Source organism: Varanus komodoensis, unplaced genomic scaffold, assembly GCF_004798865.1.
Source record: "Varanus komodoensis strain SLA01 unplaced genomic scaffold, ASM479886v1 scaffold7_1, whole genome shotgun sequence".
In the NCBI taxonomy this organism is placed as follows: Eukaryota; Metazoa; Chordata; class Lepidosauria; order Squamata; family Varanidae; genus Varanus; species Varanus komodoensis.
The window spans coordinates 12,683,498-12,702,970 of NW_025336479.1; the positions used below are offsets into that span (position 1 = coordinate 12,683,498).

Below are 19,473 nucleotides of genomic sequence, written 5' to 3' on the forward strand. Positions count from 1 at the left end.
TAAAAGTTGAAACTTACATAATGATAATTGGAAAACTGTCTAATCACTAATGCAAAATTCGAAAGCCAAACCTTCATATTGGGTGAAATAAGTGTTATATGAACTGGGAATCCTGGGAGGAATAAGCTGATCCTGACAGAACACCAAAATTAGTGGATTCCTTCCCAGCCTTGTAGCAAATCAAACACTCAACATAAAGAAATGCCTCGGATTGGATTTGACTGTTTCCGCCAAAGCATTGGAATAGTTAGAAAAGCACAATTTACATAATTACAATACAGTATGATATGATATAGACCAAGGACCAGAATTTATCAAGTTCATCTTGCAGTAAAATCTTCAGCTTTCAATAAGCTTTAATTCTGCATAAAATCCTGCCTAATTTTAACAAAACAGATAAAATGTGTCAGAAGGGATACCAAGAGCTGGTCTATGCAAAATGTGCCTGACCTTAGGTGTGTCATGGAACCTGACTAAATAGTGAGCAAAACAGTTACTCCTCACCTTCTGATATAACCATTGCCAAAATGTTGAAAAGACTGAGTGTCCTTATTGTATCTTTGCATACAGCTGGATAAATGTTTTTTTCTTAAAGAATATCATCAGGTTGCAGTTGCAGGAGATTTCTTGTTTTGAGCTAGAAATACACTCCTGTCCATCAATTATGAAATTTGAACATATTTAACTTTATCAGAGAGCAAAGATATGCTTGCTGTGATAAATAGGCAAGCCTATTAATTACATGCAGTTTGACAGACACCAGATGCAGTCAGCTACACTCACAAGCTCTGGATTTCTTTTGTCAATTTTTGGGGAGACAAAAACCAATTGATGGGTTCTCTGGGGAATTCCAGAAATGAAATTTCAGCTACAGTCACATAGATCACATTCACATTCAGTATAAATGACTTAAAGTATGTTCCACTTAATAACATTAGTATTTTCTTGCTCAAAATATAGCCATGCATATAGGAGATAAATCCTTATGAAGATAAATGTGTTCAAAATCAGCTACTGTGCAATTTCCACCAGGGTGTCAGCCTGCCAGCAGCTAAGCAACAGTAGATTGATTTTGAACAGGACGTGGGTATTGCTTTCACTTTTTCACACCCCAACTTAAAAAACACTACAACAGCTCTTTTAAAGATTGGTTCAAAAAAGGCTGATCCGAGCATGAGAGTCAGTGTGGTGTGGCAGTCAAGAGTGCAGGACTGGGATCAGGAGGCCATAGCGCTCACTGGGCAGCTTTGGGCCACTCAGCCTAACCTACCTCACAGGGTGGTTGCTGTGAGGATAAAACAGGAGAAACTTGTAAACCACCTTGGGGTCCTTTCAAGAGGAAGAAAAGTGGAATTCACATGTGGTGTAATATGACCCCACATAGAAGCTGCAAAAAATGCTTGGATGCCTGAGTACATCTTTATATAGATCAGCAGAATAATGTATTTGCCAACCCTTCGCATTTAATTGACCTGAAAAGATACAGGGTCGCCATTTGAGTTGTCCCCCCAAAAAATAAAGTTTCTGATGATTGCTTCATGCCATCACTTTCCACCCTATGCTTGAACAAAAAATAGTTCATAGATCATCCAATTTGTTCAAGCACAAATACTTCCTGACTAGCTGTGCAGTTACAAACTTTTAGTGTCTCTTCAGTGCAAATCTCCATTCTCATCCTGTATTGATGATTATGTCAGATTCAAACAATTTAGAGTATATATGCTTTAAGACCTCTGATCTGTATATGATTCTATAAACACAGCTATAAATTGATAATCTGGCAGTTGCTATTGCAAACTCTAGTGTTAAAAGAACATGCCTTTTCTAATGGGTGGAATAGCCTTCTCAGCCATTCATCTTTTTGTCTCAGCCACGTAACAGAATGTTTTCTCAGTACTGCCTCCTATCACCTTCACAAACAGGTAGAAGACTGCAGACTTGTGGCTCAAGTACAAATATGCCACCAAATCAGCAGTCATTTGAGAAACTGATATGCAGATTGACTGATCTGAGTATCAACTAATTGAACCGGAGGATTAGGAGGAGGAGGATAGTGGGAAACATGGAAGGAGCAATGAGACAAAGTATAGAGTGTAAAAACTGTTTGCAGGTGAAAAAGAAGCCAAAGTGGAGGGTTGGTGTACCCCCTCAGACATGTATGCATTCATGCTAATCTTCCATATAGTTATGTACAACCAGGATCTAGTCATTTTATCTGGAGCCTAGCATTGTGTACTCTGACAGTGACTTCCCAGGGTCTCAGGCCGATGTTTAACATCACCTGCCACTTGGACTTTTAAATGAAGATGACAGGCATTAGATCTGGGAGTTTTTGCACACAAATCATAAAGTCTTACAAGTAAACTATGGCTATTCCCTTAGTCCGAAGTTGTGTTGCCAAAGAGTTGTCCTGTGGAGCCAGACTTGGATTGCTTCTGCTGCAAGAGCGACACACTCCTCTCAAAGTCCACTTTGATGGCGACTGTCCAATAAGCATCAAAGTTGCCATTGACCTGAGTTAGTTACCTCGATGGTACAGCAGTGGTTTTCTAAGATCAGGATAAGGTTTTTTCCAGCTGTTTCTTGAAAACTATCTTCTGTTATAGAATGATCCAAAGCCCTTCTGCATACACAGCCCTTTGTTGAACCACTGAGCTATTCTCCCATCTAGGCCTTGATGATCAGTTCTTTGAATGCCTCAATTAGATGTGGCAAATCCAAGCAATCAGAAGAAAGAAACAAGGACAAGAGGTAATAATTTTCTATTAGGTTGGGTTGGGAACTACTCAACCTAAGAAGATGCTGATTGGAAAAGCAGGGAAACTCAATACCTTAAGAGGAATTTGATTTATGTGTTTTGGGGTCAATACACATTGGAAGAAAACTGCATTTGCAAAAAAAAAATTAAAAAACCTTCAGACTAGAAGCACAACTATTCACATTCTGAAAATTCTGCAGCTATGTTGACTTCTTGTGGATAGCCATAAAATACGGAATCATAGTGAATCCACACTTAATTCCATATTTCCTCTCATGGAATGATTGCAAGGATCATATTCTTGCCAAGAGAAGTTTGTGAATATAGCATACATTGTTGAATGCTTTCTGGAAAATGGATGACCTAATAAGCTTTGATTAGGCCTAATGCAACTTGGTAAATTAGTTGCTGATAGGATAAAACTAGATAGGCAAAGTCACGACTGTGATGGCCAGCAAAGCTGATGAGTGATGATAGTAGTAGTCCAGCACCTCTGGAAGGTACCAGCTTAAAGAAGGCTGATATAGGGAAATGGAACTATAAACAGTCCTAATTTTTATGAGAACTAATTTAAGAGGAAATACACTGAGCTATCTGAACATTAGAGCTCAGTAGAGTGTCTTCAGTGGACAGCTTTAACACAATTTCTTTCTGTGATCCTAGAATAGCATTGGATGGGTGAAAAGAGGGTGAAGAGAAGGGAGTTTAAACAATAGTATGTAAAGCTCCAAGTCAACAAATGTTGGGCTAGAGACATTGGGATTAGGATGCGGTAGTCCCATTCCTTAGCTGTGCCATTTCCATATCTTTTCTATTTCCCATCTTTACTGAACCCTTACAGTGAAAATGGTGCTTTAATTATAATGCCCTGGAATAATCTCATACCTCTTCTGCAATGGTTCATTCCTCTGTTTACTTTTCCATGTCCTTCCTGCTGGCTACCACTATACATACATCCCTAGGTTCATTTAGTAATGAATCAGTTGTCCAGAAAACTACTGAAAGATAAAATGATTTTGCAGTTTCCTGACCTGAGTGCTCTTTCTGCCTGAAGGGGGAATTGCTGCTTGGATCCATCCATCCACTCCACCATTATCCCTTTTTCGTTGTCTTGTCCCAGAACACATAGCGCTCGGTGGCTGTCCCAGACTGTACAGAGTTCTCAGGGTTTCTTCTATATCATGTTGAAAATGAAAGAGGCAGCTCTTGCATGTGTTTCAAGGCTAGGGAGATTTGGACTCTGGTGGTGGTGGGGGAGGGGGAGACCTGGGAAATGGGGCCTCCAGATTTCGAGATGGAAGGGGCAGGAGGGTCTATCTCAAAGCCATCTTCTCTTCAGGCAGATATTGGGAATAGCACGGTCTCTAATGGCTGGGAGGGGGCGTGGAAGAGGAGCCAGATGAGCCTGGTACAATTGACCCCATGGCACGGCATCAGGAGAGAAGGGCTAGCCAACTAGAGGGCGGCATACAGCCAAGAGCTGGCCCTTCTCCAGGGGGTGCATTGTCAAAAGGAGGGTTCTCGGGGCTAGTTTCTACTGTGGATTCAACAAACTGCTCTGTGCATGCTCAAAGATGCCTTTGCTGATTATGCTTGGCTGGATGTACATTGGAAAACAATGGTCTTTTGGAAGGGGAAACCTAGCTCTCAACAACTTGAAATTAGGAGGCCCCATTTCCCAGGGCTGCTTCTTCTCCCCCTCTGAAGAGCCCAAGTTTCCCTGGCCTTGAAACATGCACCAAGACCCTCTACATCTTTCATTTACAACATATCAGATGGCAATCTAAAGGGAACTCGTTATTTTTAATGCTAGAATTTTTATGAGCTTTATTGCAATTTAATGTTTTCATCAATTTTAACTGAGCCACTTTGAATGCCTTATTTTGATAGAAAGGCAGGGTACAAATCAATTATTAAGGTGATCAATTGTCTTACAGTATTGGCACCTATATGTAACCTAACATTTTCATGATCATTAGCCTCCAGACTGTGATTAACCTGATCTGTCCTTTTTATCTCCCTTGCTGTTGTAATCCACACTTAGTCCAGTGCAGGGAAAATCTAAGCTGCTGTTCCCAGATCAGCACCCTGTGAATTCTGTGCCACACAAATATCACCACTGCCCCTGCCTACAAGGAAATTCAAATTCAGCAAGTGAAAGCTGCAGATTCTGTGCATGAAATTCTTTATTCAAAGTACAAGATTATATGGATACCTATTCCACCAGGGGTTTGTTTATGTTTTGGAATGTCTATTTGGGGAATACAAGAAATTTTTTGGGGTTGCAGAGGAGCAGAACAAAAGGCAGAAGACTGGTACAGAATGACATGTGGGGTGAGAGTAGAAAATTATTCAGAAGCTGCTTCTGCTGCTGTTACACTGGCCTGATCCCTCCATATCTGACAAATGAATGGGAAAGATTCCTGTGTGATAGCAACTGAAGCAAATCCAATATTGATTTCTGCTGGCGGCTTGCTCACTTCCCAGTCCCATACACTACTGGCTACGTATATGGCAAGGAGTAACTATTCCGCTAGCGTTTGCCACACCAATCAGTTGTTAGTAGTGGTGCAGCCATGCTGCAGCAGTTTCTGTGTCACCTTCATTAACATAAGCAGTAGCGCTCAGCCTTGGAGACTGCAAAAATTCTTTAAGTAGCCAGACAGTAACAGACTCTCAAGTGATGCAGCTAAGGGTTGCAGTTGCAACACCTAGTTATAATTTCTTCAGCTGTTTTAGGTGAGGTGCCAAAAGACCTGTCCACAATCTTCAGTGAAGTGACTTCCAGGTGCAACACAAATGGAAGGTCCAAGTTGGTAGGGAAGGAAATATAAGTGCCTTATTAGGTGTAGCAGGTGATTTCTAACCTCTACACCAGAGCCTGCAGCTGGCTAAAAACAAAAACTTGACTGCCAGATTATCTGATGAGGAGCTCAGTTTGACATACTAGCACATGACCTACTGGAAGACTGCTCAGAAACAGCTCACAGAAATGCTGTGAAGTAATGGGCAGCAATTGTCAAAGAGTAAGGGAAGTTGAATACACAAATCCCTGGAGATCGGCTCAATTGGTTCCTAACAGTCTGGTCCCCAAGATTTATAGGTTTTCTGGACATCGGATTCCTGAGGGATCTTCCTGCAGAATGAGTGTCATCATCATCTGGATGTGTTCCTCCCTCTTTCATCTTCCTTCCCTGTTTTGATCACACCTCTCATCCTACGTACCTCCATTCAGTGACATCTACTTAACAAACCCCAAAGACCCTGACTGTCTAACCCCATTTCCATTGGTCTGCAGCCTACCTCAGCTAATGCACTAGCTGGTCAAGCCCACCCTGAGCATCTTGTGTGATCTCCAGTCCACGGCCTTGGCTCAGAGGAATGGCACATGGCCCATAGTCTGTCAATTTCATTTCTTTCTTTTCTAAAGGATGCACCCATTTTTGCACCAAGAGCCCACAATCTGGATCTCTCCCTGTAGAGCAATCTATACCAGAGCTATGAATGAGTCTCAATGTGTTCTCTGTGGATGCCTTTGCACTGTGCTGTGGTGCATGCTGCACGCTCCTTTTGCATGCTTCTAGTCTTGCACGTTTGACATATCTTGCTCCGTTGGATGGTTGCAGTGCACTTTCCTTGGACCCCATTCCTTTATCACTGCTGTCTCCTGCTATCTTGGAAAGATGGGATTTTTGTTTTGTTTTGGTTTTTTCTTTCTTTTACATTTTTAAACTTTAATATATAGATGAAGAATGAGCTCTCTTGGGGAGAATTCTGTGAAAGGTAGGAAGTAGACTTTAACAGGGAATCACTCAGAAAATAAGAGATAATGTTACATGAGGTCTGGGAGGGTAGAGCACATAGGACATACTAGGATTCCTGGGTTTTATCAACCACTGTGAGAGGAGCCCAACCAAAGATCTCAAATTTCTGATAGGACAGAACAGGGGCCTAGAAACTGCCTCTCAGCTCTGCTACAAACACCATAATGGTCTTTTTGCAGAGGCATTTAGGGAATAATCTTCAAATCATTGTCAAAAAAGTTGAAAATCTAGACCACTCCTAGCCATGTATATTTGAAAGTAAATCCCAGTTAATTCAGTGGGATGAACTTTCAAGCAGCATACTTAGGGGTGCAATGTTAATTTACATAATTATTCTTAGCCATGTCATTTAGCAACCAATGCAAAAACTATGACATTCATGTGTAGAAGTCATTAGGCTACAGAAAAGTGAGTTGGAACCAGACCTAAGTGTCCAACTGGCTATTAAAATTTTTGCATTGGCTGTTGATCCTCATGACTTTGGGTAGGAGCAGACTGCAGATGTCAAGCCGCAAGGAAAGAAGAGAGAAAGAAAGATGTGAGCTTAGAATTCTCCCCAGGGCTCTTACATTCCTCTTTGCATGACAAGCTGGGGAGTGGGAGTTTGTAAGATGACACCTTTCTGCTTGGATTTCTACAGAGACTACTTCGTATGGACCTGCCTGTGGCAGACGACAATACAGTCCATTTCAATTCCACCCTCATGGCATTGATCCGGACTGCACTTGACATCAAGATTGCCAAAGGCAAGTGCCATTGCCGTACACCCAGCAAGGGAAAACAGTTTCTTTCCTGACAGGTTAGAGAATTCTGGGAAAGCGAGACTGAATATAGCACAGCACATTCTAAGTGACTGTAGCATCTGCTAGATGAGATACGTTGAACTGAAACAGGGACACAAATGTTCAGGCAGAGACAAGGCTTCTGGGACCAGATATGCCCATACAGGGAAGGTCCCAACAATTCAAATACTAGATTCTGCTAAGATGCTAATATTAAAGACACATCAGAAAGAGCACTTATTGCTTTAAACATACATAAATGTTCAGTGTAAGTGAAATATGCTTGCTATTATTAAAAGTTTCACAAACCTTCCTCCTGACTCCCTAGTTGGAGTTCTGCTTATACTTTGCTGTAGTAGTCTGTCTCAGTCTTTGTCAGTGTGAATTCCACACCTCTCCCTAAGACTCTTTCTTGCATGTAAAAAAATTAGGATGTCAGATGTTAAAATCCTACTTTCTGACAAGTTGGCTTTCTACGTATGGAGATATTTTGAAATGAAGAACAAACATTGCCCACCTACCATATTAAGTGTTATGGTTAGGGGAGATTTTATTATTTTTTTAAATGTGGTTATCAACTCTGATAATAGAGAAGCTGTAACAGCATCTTTTTAAAAAACATCATTCAGTATTGACCATTTGTAAACACAATCCAAGCAAAAAAGAATATGTTTTAATATTTTAGGGTAAGGGGTGGATGTCAGATGTCCATGTGTGTGTTAGCTATCTTTCATTCATGCTTTCTAGGTGGGGCTGACAAACAACAGATGGATGCTGAGCTGAGGAAGGAGATGATGGCAATTTGGCCCAACCTCTCCCAGAAAACTCTGGATCTCCTGGTCACCCCTCATAAATGTAAGCACCATCTTTTACTGCCCCTAGCAATGATGGAGAGAGCCATACCCGTTCCACATTAATATATGCATGTTATACCTAAATGGCATCAGGTATGGTAAGTGGCAGGCACCACTAACGTCATCCCTGTTCAGATCTGGTACAACCCATGGAGGCAGGAGCACATGATACACTGGCAGAGTTATGTTACCTAAGATGTGTGAGAATTGCCCATTCCTATCTATACATTTGCTTCCATCTGTGAACAGGAATTGAACTGACATCAAATTTAATAAAAGAATACCACACACAAGATTTGCTTATGAACTACCTTAACTGAAAGTGCCAAGCAAAGTAGTCAGAAGACAATAGAAATGCAAAGATTATTTTAAAGAGCAACTTTCAAACCCAGTGCCTTGCCTCCATTATTTAAACTTTCCCAGAACTTGCTGCACTTCCAAGTCTTCATCTGCCTCCTCATTGTTCTGAATTGAAAACTCTGTTTTGATACTATTTTTTTGCAAATCCAGGCTGTTTTGCATTAACTTTATTATGAACTATAGAAATATTTATTACTTCTTTCCAAGAGATTATTTCTATTTAGCTAATAAACTTCTGACCTCTTCTAATTTAAATCATTGTATTCTTAAAGTTTAATTTTCTCTCAGTCCTACTTGAGAAATAAAAATACTGAGATGCACATGAGCACCTTTAAATTTGTTTGTTGTTGCTATTTTTAAAAAGATAAGGCAATACAAAACTTCATTAGGTGAAAGGGTTACAGTATGAATCAGGAGAGTGAGTGAATCTGATGAAATCAGAGTGATTTCAACTCCTATTTTCCTATTGTCCCTTAATATCTACAACATCTTTCATAAGTCAAGATCAAAATAGAAGATATTCATTTTCTTTGTTGCACCTTATAGTTTCTGGATCATATCTTAGATTTGTGCAGATTGACCCAATCTTGAAAATCAATACCTAAACAGATCAAACCCATTTTAATTACTTTCAGGAAATCCTCTTGCGTGAAAGCATCATCTGGCCCTACGTAGCTCAACAGAATAAAAAATGACTGTGTATGTTGGCCATAAGGATGTGTTTAGACCTTATGTTACCCCTGTGGCAAATGAAATTATAATTTGATCAAATTATAATTTGATCCACTATGCAAGTAGAATTAGTAGGATCTTGTGAGGTGATTCTCTCCACGTGTCAGGGAGGCATTCTGCCACTCTTAGTCCGTAATTCATTTTAGTCTCCGTTTTTTAGAACACCACCTTGCCATTGCTGCATCACTGCTCTCTCTGCTGCTGTCACCATCTTTAGGGCTTCCTCCAGTCCCTGCTGAAGCCTCATGTTGAGAAGCCTGTTGGGCCACTCCTGGCTTTGGATGGGTCACACTGCTGACTTCCCACTGAAGTTCTGTACAACAGAGATCACGAAAAACAGTTCCACTGTACACCCTGTCTTGCTCTGTGTTGAGGAAGGTGGAGAGAGGCCCTGCCTCGAAAACAGCAGTTTAATCCAAAGCATCCCTTTGGCCGTTGTCCTATTCTTAGGGAAGAAGAGCAATATGGAGCTCTAAAGCCCACTAGGACAGGGATGGGTAAATGTAAATTTTGCTCCCTAGAATCCCGCCCTCTTGCAGACTGCACTGGGGTGGGGGGCGATGGAATGTGGCTTGCCACTGACATTCGGCAGTAAGCCACTGCAGTGCTGCAGAGCACAGAAAGGGTTAGAGTTCTTGTAGCTTGTTTGCAAACTGAATTTAATTCCTTGGCACTCTGTCATGCTAAATAAGCCATTTAGATTGTCCAGGGCAGCAGGGACCATGTCAAGGTGCAGAGAAGTCCACATCCAGCCCACAGGCCACATGATACCTCTTCCTACTCTAGAATATGCTCCCCACTTGGACTGTTGTCTATAGGAAAGAATAGATTCTGAAGAGCTTCACTTCCACACTGCTGTTACTCACTCAGTTGGGCAGCTGGAGAGCCCTCTTCTGGGAGGAACCCAGGTAATTCTAGTGCTTTCCCAAAAGGTAAAGGGCAGGAATGAAGCAGCATGTGTGGAAATCCATTTCCCTGTGTTGCCACTGATCTCTACCTCTTACGACTTCAGAAAAATAACCCCCAGATGAAGCCCATGTTCCATGGTAATTTACCATGCAGTGGTTGACAGTAACAGCTTGAATTTGCAAATGTCCCCGGAGACATGTACCTGGACTGCCACTCAGAAAGACCTTGGCAGACTGAGTTTTTTTGCAGACCCCACCCCCATCATAGAAGACCCCTCTCCCAAGGCCAAGAGTCTTTACTTTGGGTAAAGCCAAGAAAATAGTATGCTGGAGCAAGTTTTAAATTGCCTTTCTGCTTTTCTCTTTCTGCAGCTACTGATCTGACAGTGGGTAAAATCTATGCAGCCATGATGATCATGGAATATTACCGCCAAAGTAAGGCCAAGAAGTTGCAGGCCATGCGGGAGGAGCAGGTACACGAGGGCTATAAAATGTGATTTGAGAAAGTTCTCTTGGTTCTCATCTCTGAGATGTTGAACGACTCCTTTGTCGAAGCAGTAAACCTGGTTTGCACCAAACCCTGAACTCATATTTCAAGAAAGAAAGCTATAAAAGTCAAGATTCTCTGCAAGTGGGTCAGTCCAGTCCTAAGTGACTGTGTATGTGTGTGTTATATAGTGCAATTTATATAGCATGCCTGGAGTACAACACCTCTTAGACAATCTCACAGTGGACAATTTAATACTGCCCTACAAAATTGGAGAGAAACCTCAATCAGATTTATCATGAACATCCATAGTGATTGCTTTCTTCTATATTGTGTCCTAATTTAGATTAGTGGTGTGAACTTCCACAAATATCTCCACTATACATTTGATATCAGGTCACATGTGGATAGCAGAAATTATACATACATACATACATTCATACATACATAATCAATGCTTCTTTAGAGATGGTTTGGTTCATCTCCCTAGGAGACAGGATGCTTTCACTCTTCCATAAACATGATTGGTCAGGACCATACGCAGTAGAAATGAAATATGCATAGCTGGAAGCAGAATTCAGGAAAGACTCTGACCAAATGCAATTCCTTGCTCACAGAAACCATATAAAAGTCATATTGATTTTCGTTTTGCAGTGACTTGCAAAGCAAGACCAGTATCTTCAGAATGACTAAGCTAGCAGGTTAATAGAGATCAAATGCATTGTGTGTTGCTGACAGCTTCTCAGATGGTCTGACTTGAGGAAACAAGGCAGTTTGATAGCTGCAAATATTATTTTATGCTATTTTAATAGCTTAAGATACTGTCATTCTATGTTTTCCTGTAGAATCGGACACCGCTTATGTTCCAGCGCATGGAACCACCATCCCCATCCCAGGAGGGTGGCCAAGGACAGAATGCCCTCCCTTCATCACAACTGGATCAAGGAAGTGGAATGTGAGTCTTACTTGATATACCTTCCAGTATCCTCTATTTTAAATGACACCTCCTCAGAGACATAGAATACTCTGGATGAGATACCTTTTTAAAAAAATTACCACCATTCTGTAGAAACTTGCCCCCTCCCCAGCATCACACATTATGTATATTAAATATTTTCTACTAATATATTTTATACCTCCCTTCAATATAAAAAGAAATAATGTTCCTAGAGATGCCAGAAACAACAAAAAGGAGCTCTGTTGACCTGCCCTAGTCTGAAAATGAGCATTTCTGTTTATTTTCCATGCTTATTTCAAGAGCCATAAGTTTCTCTTATGCTAGAAATCTGTTCTTCCAGTTCAACAGAACTAGCAGAGGTGCAACAGCACTATATATCAACTTGTATATTTCGATTCTGATTTGATTTCTTAGGTTCCCCCCTCCTGTTTACTTGGATGTAAAATACACTGCAACCACAGCTCCTGGCTCAGTTTACTTTGCTGGGAAACTCCAGGTCTAGAATAGAAAGGAATTTGCTGAAGTGCCAGAGGATGAAGTTATTGTTGTAGACTCGCCTTCTAACAACACAGTATTGATTCTCTGTGTTACCTGTGTTTGGCTTGGTGCGCTGCTTGGTGCTGTGCAGCAACTTCAGAGAATCAGAACTGGGAGGGACCTTGGAGGCCATCTGATTCAGCTCCCAGCTTGGTGCATGATTTTGTTGGCATCTGATTTTCTGTCTACCTCCAGGAGCATGCAGGAAGGAGGAATGAAGGAAAGTGAGTCGTGGGTTACACAACGAGCACAGGAGATGTTCCAGAAAACTGGAACCTGGAGCCCAGAGCGGGGGCGCCCAGAAGAGATACCCAATAGCCGGACCAATTCCCAGGTGGTTTGTGTGCCAGCAAGGTGTTTGGACTGGCACTTGCCTATCTCTCTTTCTCTCCATCTCTCTGACTTCCTCTTTTCTCTACCCTGATCCATCCTCCTATAACCTGTGTAAGGTCCTCTCATTAAAATCTAGTCATGCTTTGAGAATTTTAGAATTACAGAACAGTTGCTGAGGAAAGCCCAGTCCAAAAAGGCGAGAATGTGGGTTGAGCCTGTACAGATGGAGTTCCTGCTTGAGGTGAAACAAGAGTCAGACTCACAGCAACCCACATTTACTAAACCACCATGTGACCTATTTTAGGAAACTTTGGTAGCACAATAAATATGACCCGAGGTGCAAATTGTGACTATAGCAAAGCAGTCACATGACATTTTTGCAAGAAGTAGTTTGCACAACTTGCTTCTCACTTTGCTAATCTGGACATATAAATTCACCTCACCATGAAAAAAGAAAAACACTACCAAAATTGTGTGGACTTTTAATGGGTAACAACCTGATATGTTCTAATGGTGCATTGACTACTTCATCTCTTCTTATATATTGCATTGTTGGCGTATTGAATCATAGAATTGATTGTTCTTAAAAATGAGAAAGTTATTGATACATCATTAAAGTACAATTATTACTTATATGATTATTTTATTGTTGCACACTTCACACAGAATACCTGCTGGTATCCACAGACAGTGAAGATACTGAGCCTGGGGTGCTTCCAGGCAAAAGGTTTATATTGTGGAATCACCTTGCCTCATTCATGAAATGGTTGGCAGAACCCAGACAATCTTGTCTTCAATCTGTAACCTTCCCATGTTTTCTACTGCCTCTTCCTTTTTCTTTTTAACCAGAGGAGGTTAAAAAGAGGAGGGAAAGATTAAATAGCTGCACAATTATTTTGATTGGTAGCACTGGGAGGCATTCATCTTGAAGTGTTCCAGATTGGCTACTGATCTGATACACCTGTGAATAAGCTATGCAGGATGGGTTGCTCATGGAATCAACTCACAGTTCACCCCGTAGTCAATCAGGCTCACTTTAGGTTGCCCTCCACCTTCTCCCTTAGTCCTCCTGTGGGTATCCCAGAAGAAATAATGGCAAGAACCCTCTTGTCTGCCCCACTGCCATGATTGTGACCCCTTTTATTCTTACCATTGCTCCTGCCCCCCCCTTTTCTCATTGTTTGTTTTTTTGTTTGGAGAACATGAAAAGCAATCTCTAAACTGAGAGCTTGTGACACCCCCTTCAAGGTGCCCAAATGGCACATTTGAGATGCTATCACTGGTTCACCATCCCCTTTTAAATTTTTTACACCCTAATTTTTGCAAATTTGGGATCTGTTTGTAAGTCTATTTACACTTGCACAGATCTGAAATGACAGGCAATGTCCTGGAGGGTACCTGTTGTCCAAGTGCAGCAGGAATCTCTCCTGAGCATTGAACCAGAGAGGTTGTTGGGAGGTCTGCTTGTTTTAGTGTGATTTCTCTTGACAACTGTCAAAAGGCAAACTGTCAAGAGATATCAAAGATGTGAGTGATCTTTTTTCACAAAAGATCCCCCTTTTGTGTCGGGGGAGATCTAATTCTTGTCAGGTTTCCCTCACTTTTCCACCCTTTCTTCAGACTCTTATGCTTGAAAAAGTGGGAATGTGTAGGCTACTCCCTTCTGCAGGAGTACAGAGATTTGCCAGCTAGTTGTCAAAAGTTCAGTTCCTTTCAAAAGTGGTGCTTTTGGGGGATTGACAGGGTCTCCATAGCTCTTTTTCCTGAAGGGACATATATATAGTAATGCCTGCATTCATAGGGGGGAAATGACTCATTCTTCCTGTGATGCTCCTGTGGTGTCCTCTGGAGGACCAAGGGACGAGGAAGTGGTGAACAATGCATGGTGAGCCCAGTTGTCTGTCAGCCACATTACGGATAGCTTACATGACAACCAACCCACCACGGCTTATTACCCGTGAAGGGTTACCATGATGTGCAAACACTTTCAACATATTAAATGTATGTATGCATTCACTGTGTTTTGTTTTTACTTAAACAATTAGGGATACTGGAAGTCCAGTCTGGACCATGTTGTGTGAGGAAAGGAGTTCACCCTTTCCCCACAAGCTGCAATCTCTGTGAAAAACCTTCCTTGCATAGCTCTGTGATTTCCCTAAGGAAGAAGGCTACCATTGGTGCCAATCATAGCTTCCTCCCACAGCAAAAAGAAACCTGGAGGGGGATTGTTTTTACCACAATCACAGACCTTAGCCAAAGGCTTGATTCCCCTTCTCCCCATCTGATGGTGAAGCTGAAAACTGTTTTTAATTTAAAAATTAACCTGATCATTAATTCATAATGTGTCTCATCACTTGGTCCTCAGCCTGTGGGAGAACAAGACTTCTTCTCCAGCAAGAAAACAGGCAGCATCTTGGAACATTACTGTTCATTTTCCTTTCCTTGCATGTTTTTTGCCTGTACCAGCAGTGGAGAGAGGAGAATTTACTCCTAGCCAGTAGGCTTCTGCTATGTCCTCCTGGGAGCTCCAAGAATGGGGCAGAATGCTGCAGAATGGAGCAGCCGTACAAGAGTTTGTAGATCCTGAAATCTAGCTTGCCCATTCCCTGTGTAATGTATGGGTGGAAAATAGGTATACAATTGCTAAAGGCAGGGGAAATGAAATTCCGTGTAAGAGAAAAGCACTGAAACTACAAGAAGTTATCAATAGCCTGATGCCAGGAAGAGCTCAACTCTGATTCTAAGGTCTGCTGAGTTCCTTAATCTTTGGATGCTTGTTCCATGTCTGTCCCCCTCAGCTCTCCCCGTTATGGAAATGAGTAGTGTATCTTTCCATTTGGCTTCCCACGTGTACTGACCCCATTGTCTGCCTTACCTAATACAGTCTGTAGAGATGCGGGAGATGGCAAAGGATGGCTATTCAGACAGCGACCAGTACCTGCCCATGGAAGGTCATGGACGAGCTGCCTCAATGCCACGACTGCCTGCTGAAAACCAGGTGAGGGTTTTTTTATCCAACCCATGGGTCAGTTTTGTGGTCAGCTACCCTTTCCTGCACTCTCTTGCTCCTGGGGATAGCAGTAGTGCTCACTATTACACACACACACACACACACACACACACACACACACAAACACACAGAGCAAGGAGATAGCAATGCTGGACTTAGCTGAACTGATGCAAAGTGAAAGAATGTATGAGCCCCTCCTATTTCACCTGAGTTTTTTAGGGTATATATTAGATAAGAATTGTATGCTCTTCCCAGGAACAATTTCCGGCCTGTTAGCATATGCTGAAGGCTTTGCTTTCACACAGGAAATGAAAACAACTCCTTCCCACTCCTGAGCCAGACAAAGGTTTCACAGAAGTGCACCTGAACAAGCAACATTACCTGTTACCCATGAGGGACAGGAGAAGATGCAGCTCAGCATCTCCCCAGTAAGTGAAATTTGGGCCTAAATATCTTGTCAAGAGTTAATTGCACTCCCTTCTTGGATAAGTGATATTTCATCTACTGCATTATTTGCAAAGCAGTTTCTGACCCCAAAATATTTCCTGCTACCTCTTTAGAATTCCCTCATCCTACTCAGAAAGGATATGGAAAAAGAGATAGGGAGGGAAGAGCAACAGAACATAAGTTGCATGGATAAGAGACTGGTGCAAACTCCTACATCAGCTCTTTCCTCATTAATTTCAGCTACATTTTCTTTCCATGTTATGCCCTTTCCATTCATGGAAGATGCTTCCTTTTCCTGCCCAGGGACCCTTGGTTATTGCATAGTAGCTATGTGCTCTGTCCGATAATGTCTCGTCAGAAGAATGTCTTACATGTAAGCAGACACTATTTGGCATTGTGATTAGTTGGTTTACAATGTGGTGGAAAAATTAATAGTCAAGCACTCCAATTAACTGGGCAGTGACAACCCTACGAAGGCAACATTTTTGCTGTAGAAGGCATCTGCTATATTTGCAAAGCTACCTTGCCTGCAGCTTTTTGACTGTCAGTGCAATGGGTCCTCCCTTAAGCAGGGAAGTCCATGCATATTCTTGCAACACCCTGCTTTCTGGTACCCAGTTTGTATAAGAAGGCCAATTAGCCCAGCTAGACATCTGAGTAGCAACAAGACAGAAGTAGACAAGGGTGCAGATTAAATGTGGAAGTGCAGGCGTTCATCATAACAGTCCCCACTGCCCTGCCTCAATGGTAGGCAAAAATGCAAGCTTACGCATGTCTTTCTTTTGTGGTGCTAATATGTATTAATTTCCCATTCAGGGCCAAGCCACCCAAACTATTTTTAATTACAGCTATAGCTCATGGCAATATATTGTTTCTGGGAACATCCATCTTCCCAGCAGCTATTGTAAGGATTACAGCTAAGCTCACTGAGAACAGGGAATTCTGAGGAGGGTGTGAGAAAGCAGAATGTAGTCAAGGAGTCTTAGCACTTTGACTCTGTGAACCCTGGCTCCACTATACCACGGGAAATGGACATTTACTTCCAGCCTCATGGCAATCAGAATTACATAATGAGATAAAGGGGAGAGTAAATCTGCAGGCCTTTTACCCCTGCAGCTGCTCCCAGTCTAACTGAGATCATGAAGGTGCACCATGGTGCACGGCAGACATTTGGTGCCTAGATCATGTTGCTTTCAGTTTGCATCAGTAGCTAAAGCCCCAAAAGAGCAGCATTTGCTGCCATCCATACATGTTGACTCTCTAATTCATGTGTTAGCAGGCCAAGCTGGGTCCAGCCCCTCTGCACCCAAGAAGGAGTAAAATGTGGAGGTGGGGAGCAAGCTGTTTCTTTTAAGGAGCATAATGTGATTGACATGTGTTCAGTAATGGGATAAATCCTTCCCCAGGTATCCTTTGTGTGGTTGAAGGGGGAGAAATGGTACCTCTGTGTCAGGGGAAGAAGAAGGGGGTCCCAAGTAGGCATTTTGTGCCATACATTCCTGACAAGAGAACAAATCTCCCTATAAGACCTGGGGGTTGTAAATCTGTTTTTCTAGGATTTTGGCCTGGTGCCAACGCTGATCCATTGTGGTCGCACTCCTATTTGGTGCATCAGGGACAATCAATTCTTCCTGTCTGAGATGGCCTTGCTTTGAGGAACAATTTCTGCTGCCATGTTGCTTTGGCTGGGCTAGAATGTTATTTTGTTGGCCCATGGAGGGCTGTTTTGTGATGGTAGTGTTGTCCCATTCTTTGCTTTTCTAATGTGGAGGAAAAAGCTAAATAAAATGTGACATTGACCTCTCTGTGGCCTCTCACGGCACAGCTGCCATCAAAGCAAAGGCCATACCCTTCTGCAGCTATCGTCCAGCTAGTGACATTCGCTTTTTGATCTGGCATGACGCATGCTTTACAGCAGCAAGAATTTCTGGGGCTGTGGGATGCAGCCCCAGCAGCTGGTGTTGTGCAAGGTGGGAGGTGGACAGGGAATGATGGGTGAGTGGTGGGGATAAGTGCTCTTTGCTAAGCATGTGCCAAGCAGCAGTCGCTCTTAGCATGCTCCGCTGTGTAGCAGCATTTATTGCCATACCAACAGGCTAAGTGTATTCGTGCCTCTGTGTGTATGTGTGCAAGTGAGAGTTTGTGCATAGTTTTGAAGAAGATGTACACGATAGATATGCCAGTTGCAACATTTGTTGCAGAATTATGCCTTTCAATTCTGCCTAGTAGGGGTCAAATCTTAACTCGCAAGAATCTCTGTGATCACAGCTTGTTGAAAGTGTCAGCCATAGCCACTTCCCAGGAAAACACTGGTCTTGTCTTTACAGCAAAATCAATAACCATCCATCAGACTTCACCATCCTGGTGCCTCCCCTTTGTTGTGCTGGACTTCAGCTCCCCTTATCCCCAGTCATTGTAGCTCCCATTATCCCCAGTCAACACACGGGGGGGGGGGTAACACGATGGGATTTACCCCACATAGTCATCCCTCATTAAGGCTAAGCATCCTAGACAGTTTACTGTACAAGCTGCACTTCATTCTTGTGGATCCATTGCTCCTGGGTGTTCCCTAAGGAGGGCAATTTGGTGTCATCAACGCATTATCAACAAAGCAAGGACTTGGCAAAGCAGAAGCACTTTGATTCAACTTGGGCTATTGTTACTCCAATTCAGTGGTTTTCCAACTATTCCTGAGAACTCTGGGATTCTGCTGTGAGATCAGTAAAGGAAAACTGCTGGCCCACCACAGGTGATCTCTTGCAGTACGATCTTCAGGGGAGCTCTAGCTGTGTTCTGCAGTACACACTCAACCCATGTGGAGCCATGATGAGGCAGCCCAATTCGACTGGGAAGACCAACTACATGCACTGAGTACTCACTCTCCTGAATCCTTTGAGTGTTCAAGGATTCCTTGCCAAAGAGTCAATGTAGGAAGGGTTCTCTGACAATAGAAAACTTGAGACCTCCTGTTCTAAGTAGCAGAGCTTTGTGGCATACCTGGATAGGAGATGGAGACCTGTGGGCCTCCTATGGTGTAGAAGCAGCCCAGTGTTTCTGCTTGGCTCTCCTGTGCACAGCCTGCTCAACAGAAGAGGCAAAACCACTTCAAGGTAATGGAAGCATTTACTATGGATTGGAGAATGCAGATGCACAGCACGATCTTATACTTTAGATCTGAATTGTGGTGGTAGAATCGCTAAACACCCTGGCCACCATTTTATTTCATATCTTTGTTTTTTAAAAGTTTTGGGCTTTTACTCACTGCCAGACACTTGCCCACTGTGCCTGTTTGCTGTGGCACTGGACTATGAAGACCTACTGGGCAGTCTTGATCTAGCACCAGCAAAGCCAGCTTCTAGACTCGAGGATCTAAAGGATGATTTAGGATGGAAGCATGTTGATTTCAGCCCAGCTTGATCATGGGGCTACAGTGCAAAAAGAGAAAGCCTGTTTGTAAGGAAAGAAGCGAATGATGTTGGTTCT

General features: G+C 42.4%; 1 protein-coding gene across 1 annotated transcript in view; it reads left to right on the forward strand.

Annotated features, from left to right (window-relative positions):
* CACNA1A (calcium voltage-gated channel subunit alpha1 A) overlaps positions 1 to 19,473 on the forward strand; it is a 220,110-nt gene that overhangs the window by 173,417 nt on the left and 27,220 nt on the right. Inside the window, exons 39-44 of the mRNA XM_044454096.1 lie at positions 7,223 to 7,328; positions 8,112 to 8,219; positions 10,591 to 10,691; positions 11,551 to 11,660; positions 12,396 to 12,534; positions 15,418 to 15,531. Of these exons, the coding sequence (XP_044310031.1) occupies positions 7,223 to 7,328; positions 8,112 to 8,219; positions 10,591 to 10,691; positions 11,551 to 11,660; positions 12,396 to 12,534; positions 15,418 to 15,531 (678 nt within the window). The remainder of the gene's footprint in view (positions 1 to 7,222; positions 7,329 to 8,111; positions 8,220 to 10,590; positions 10,692 to 11,550; positions 11,661 to 12,395; positions 12,535 to 15,417; positions 15,532 to 19,473) is intronic.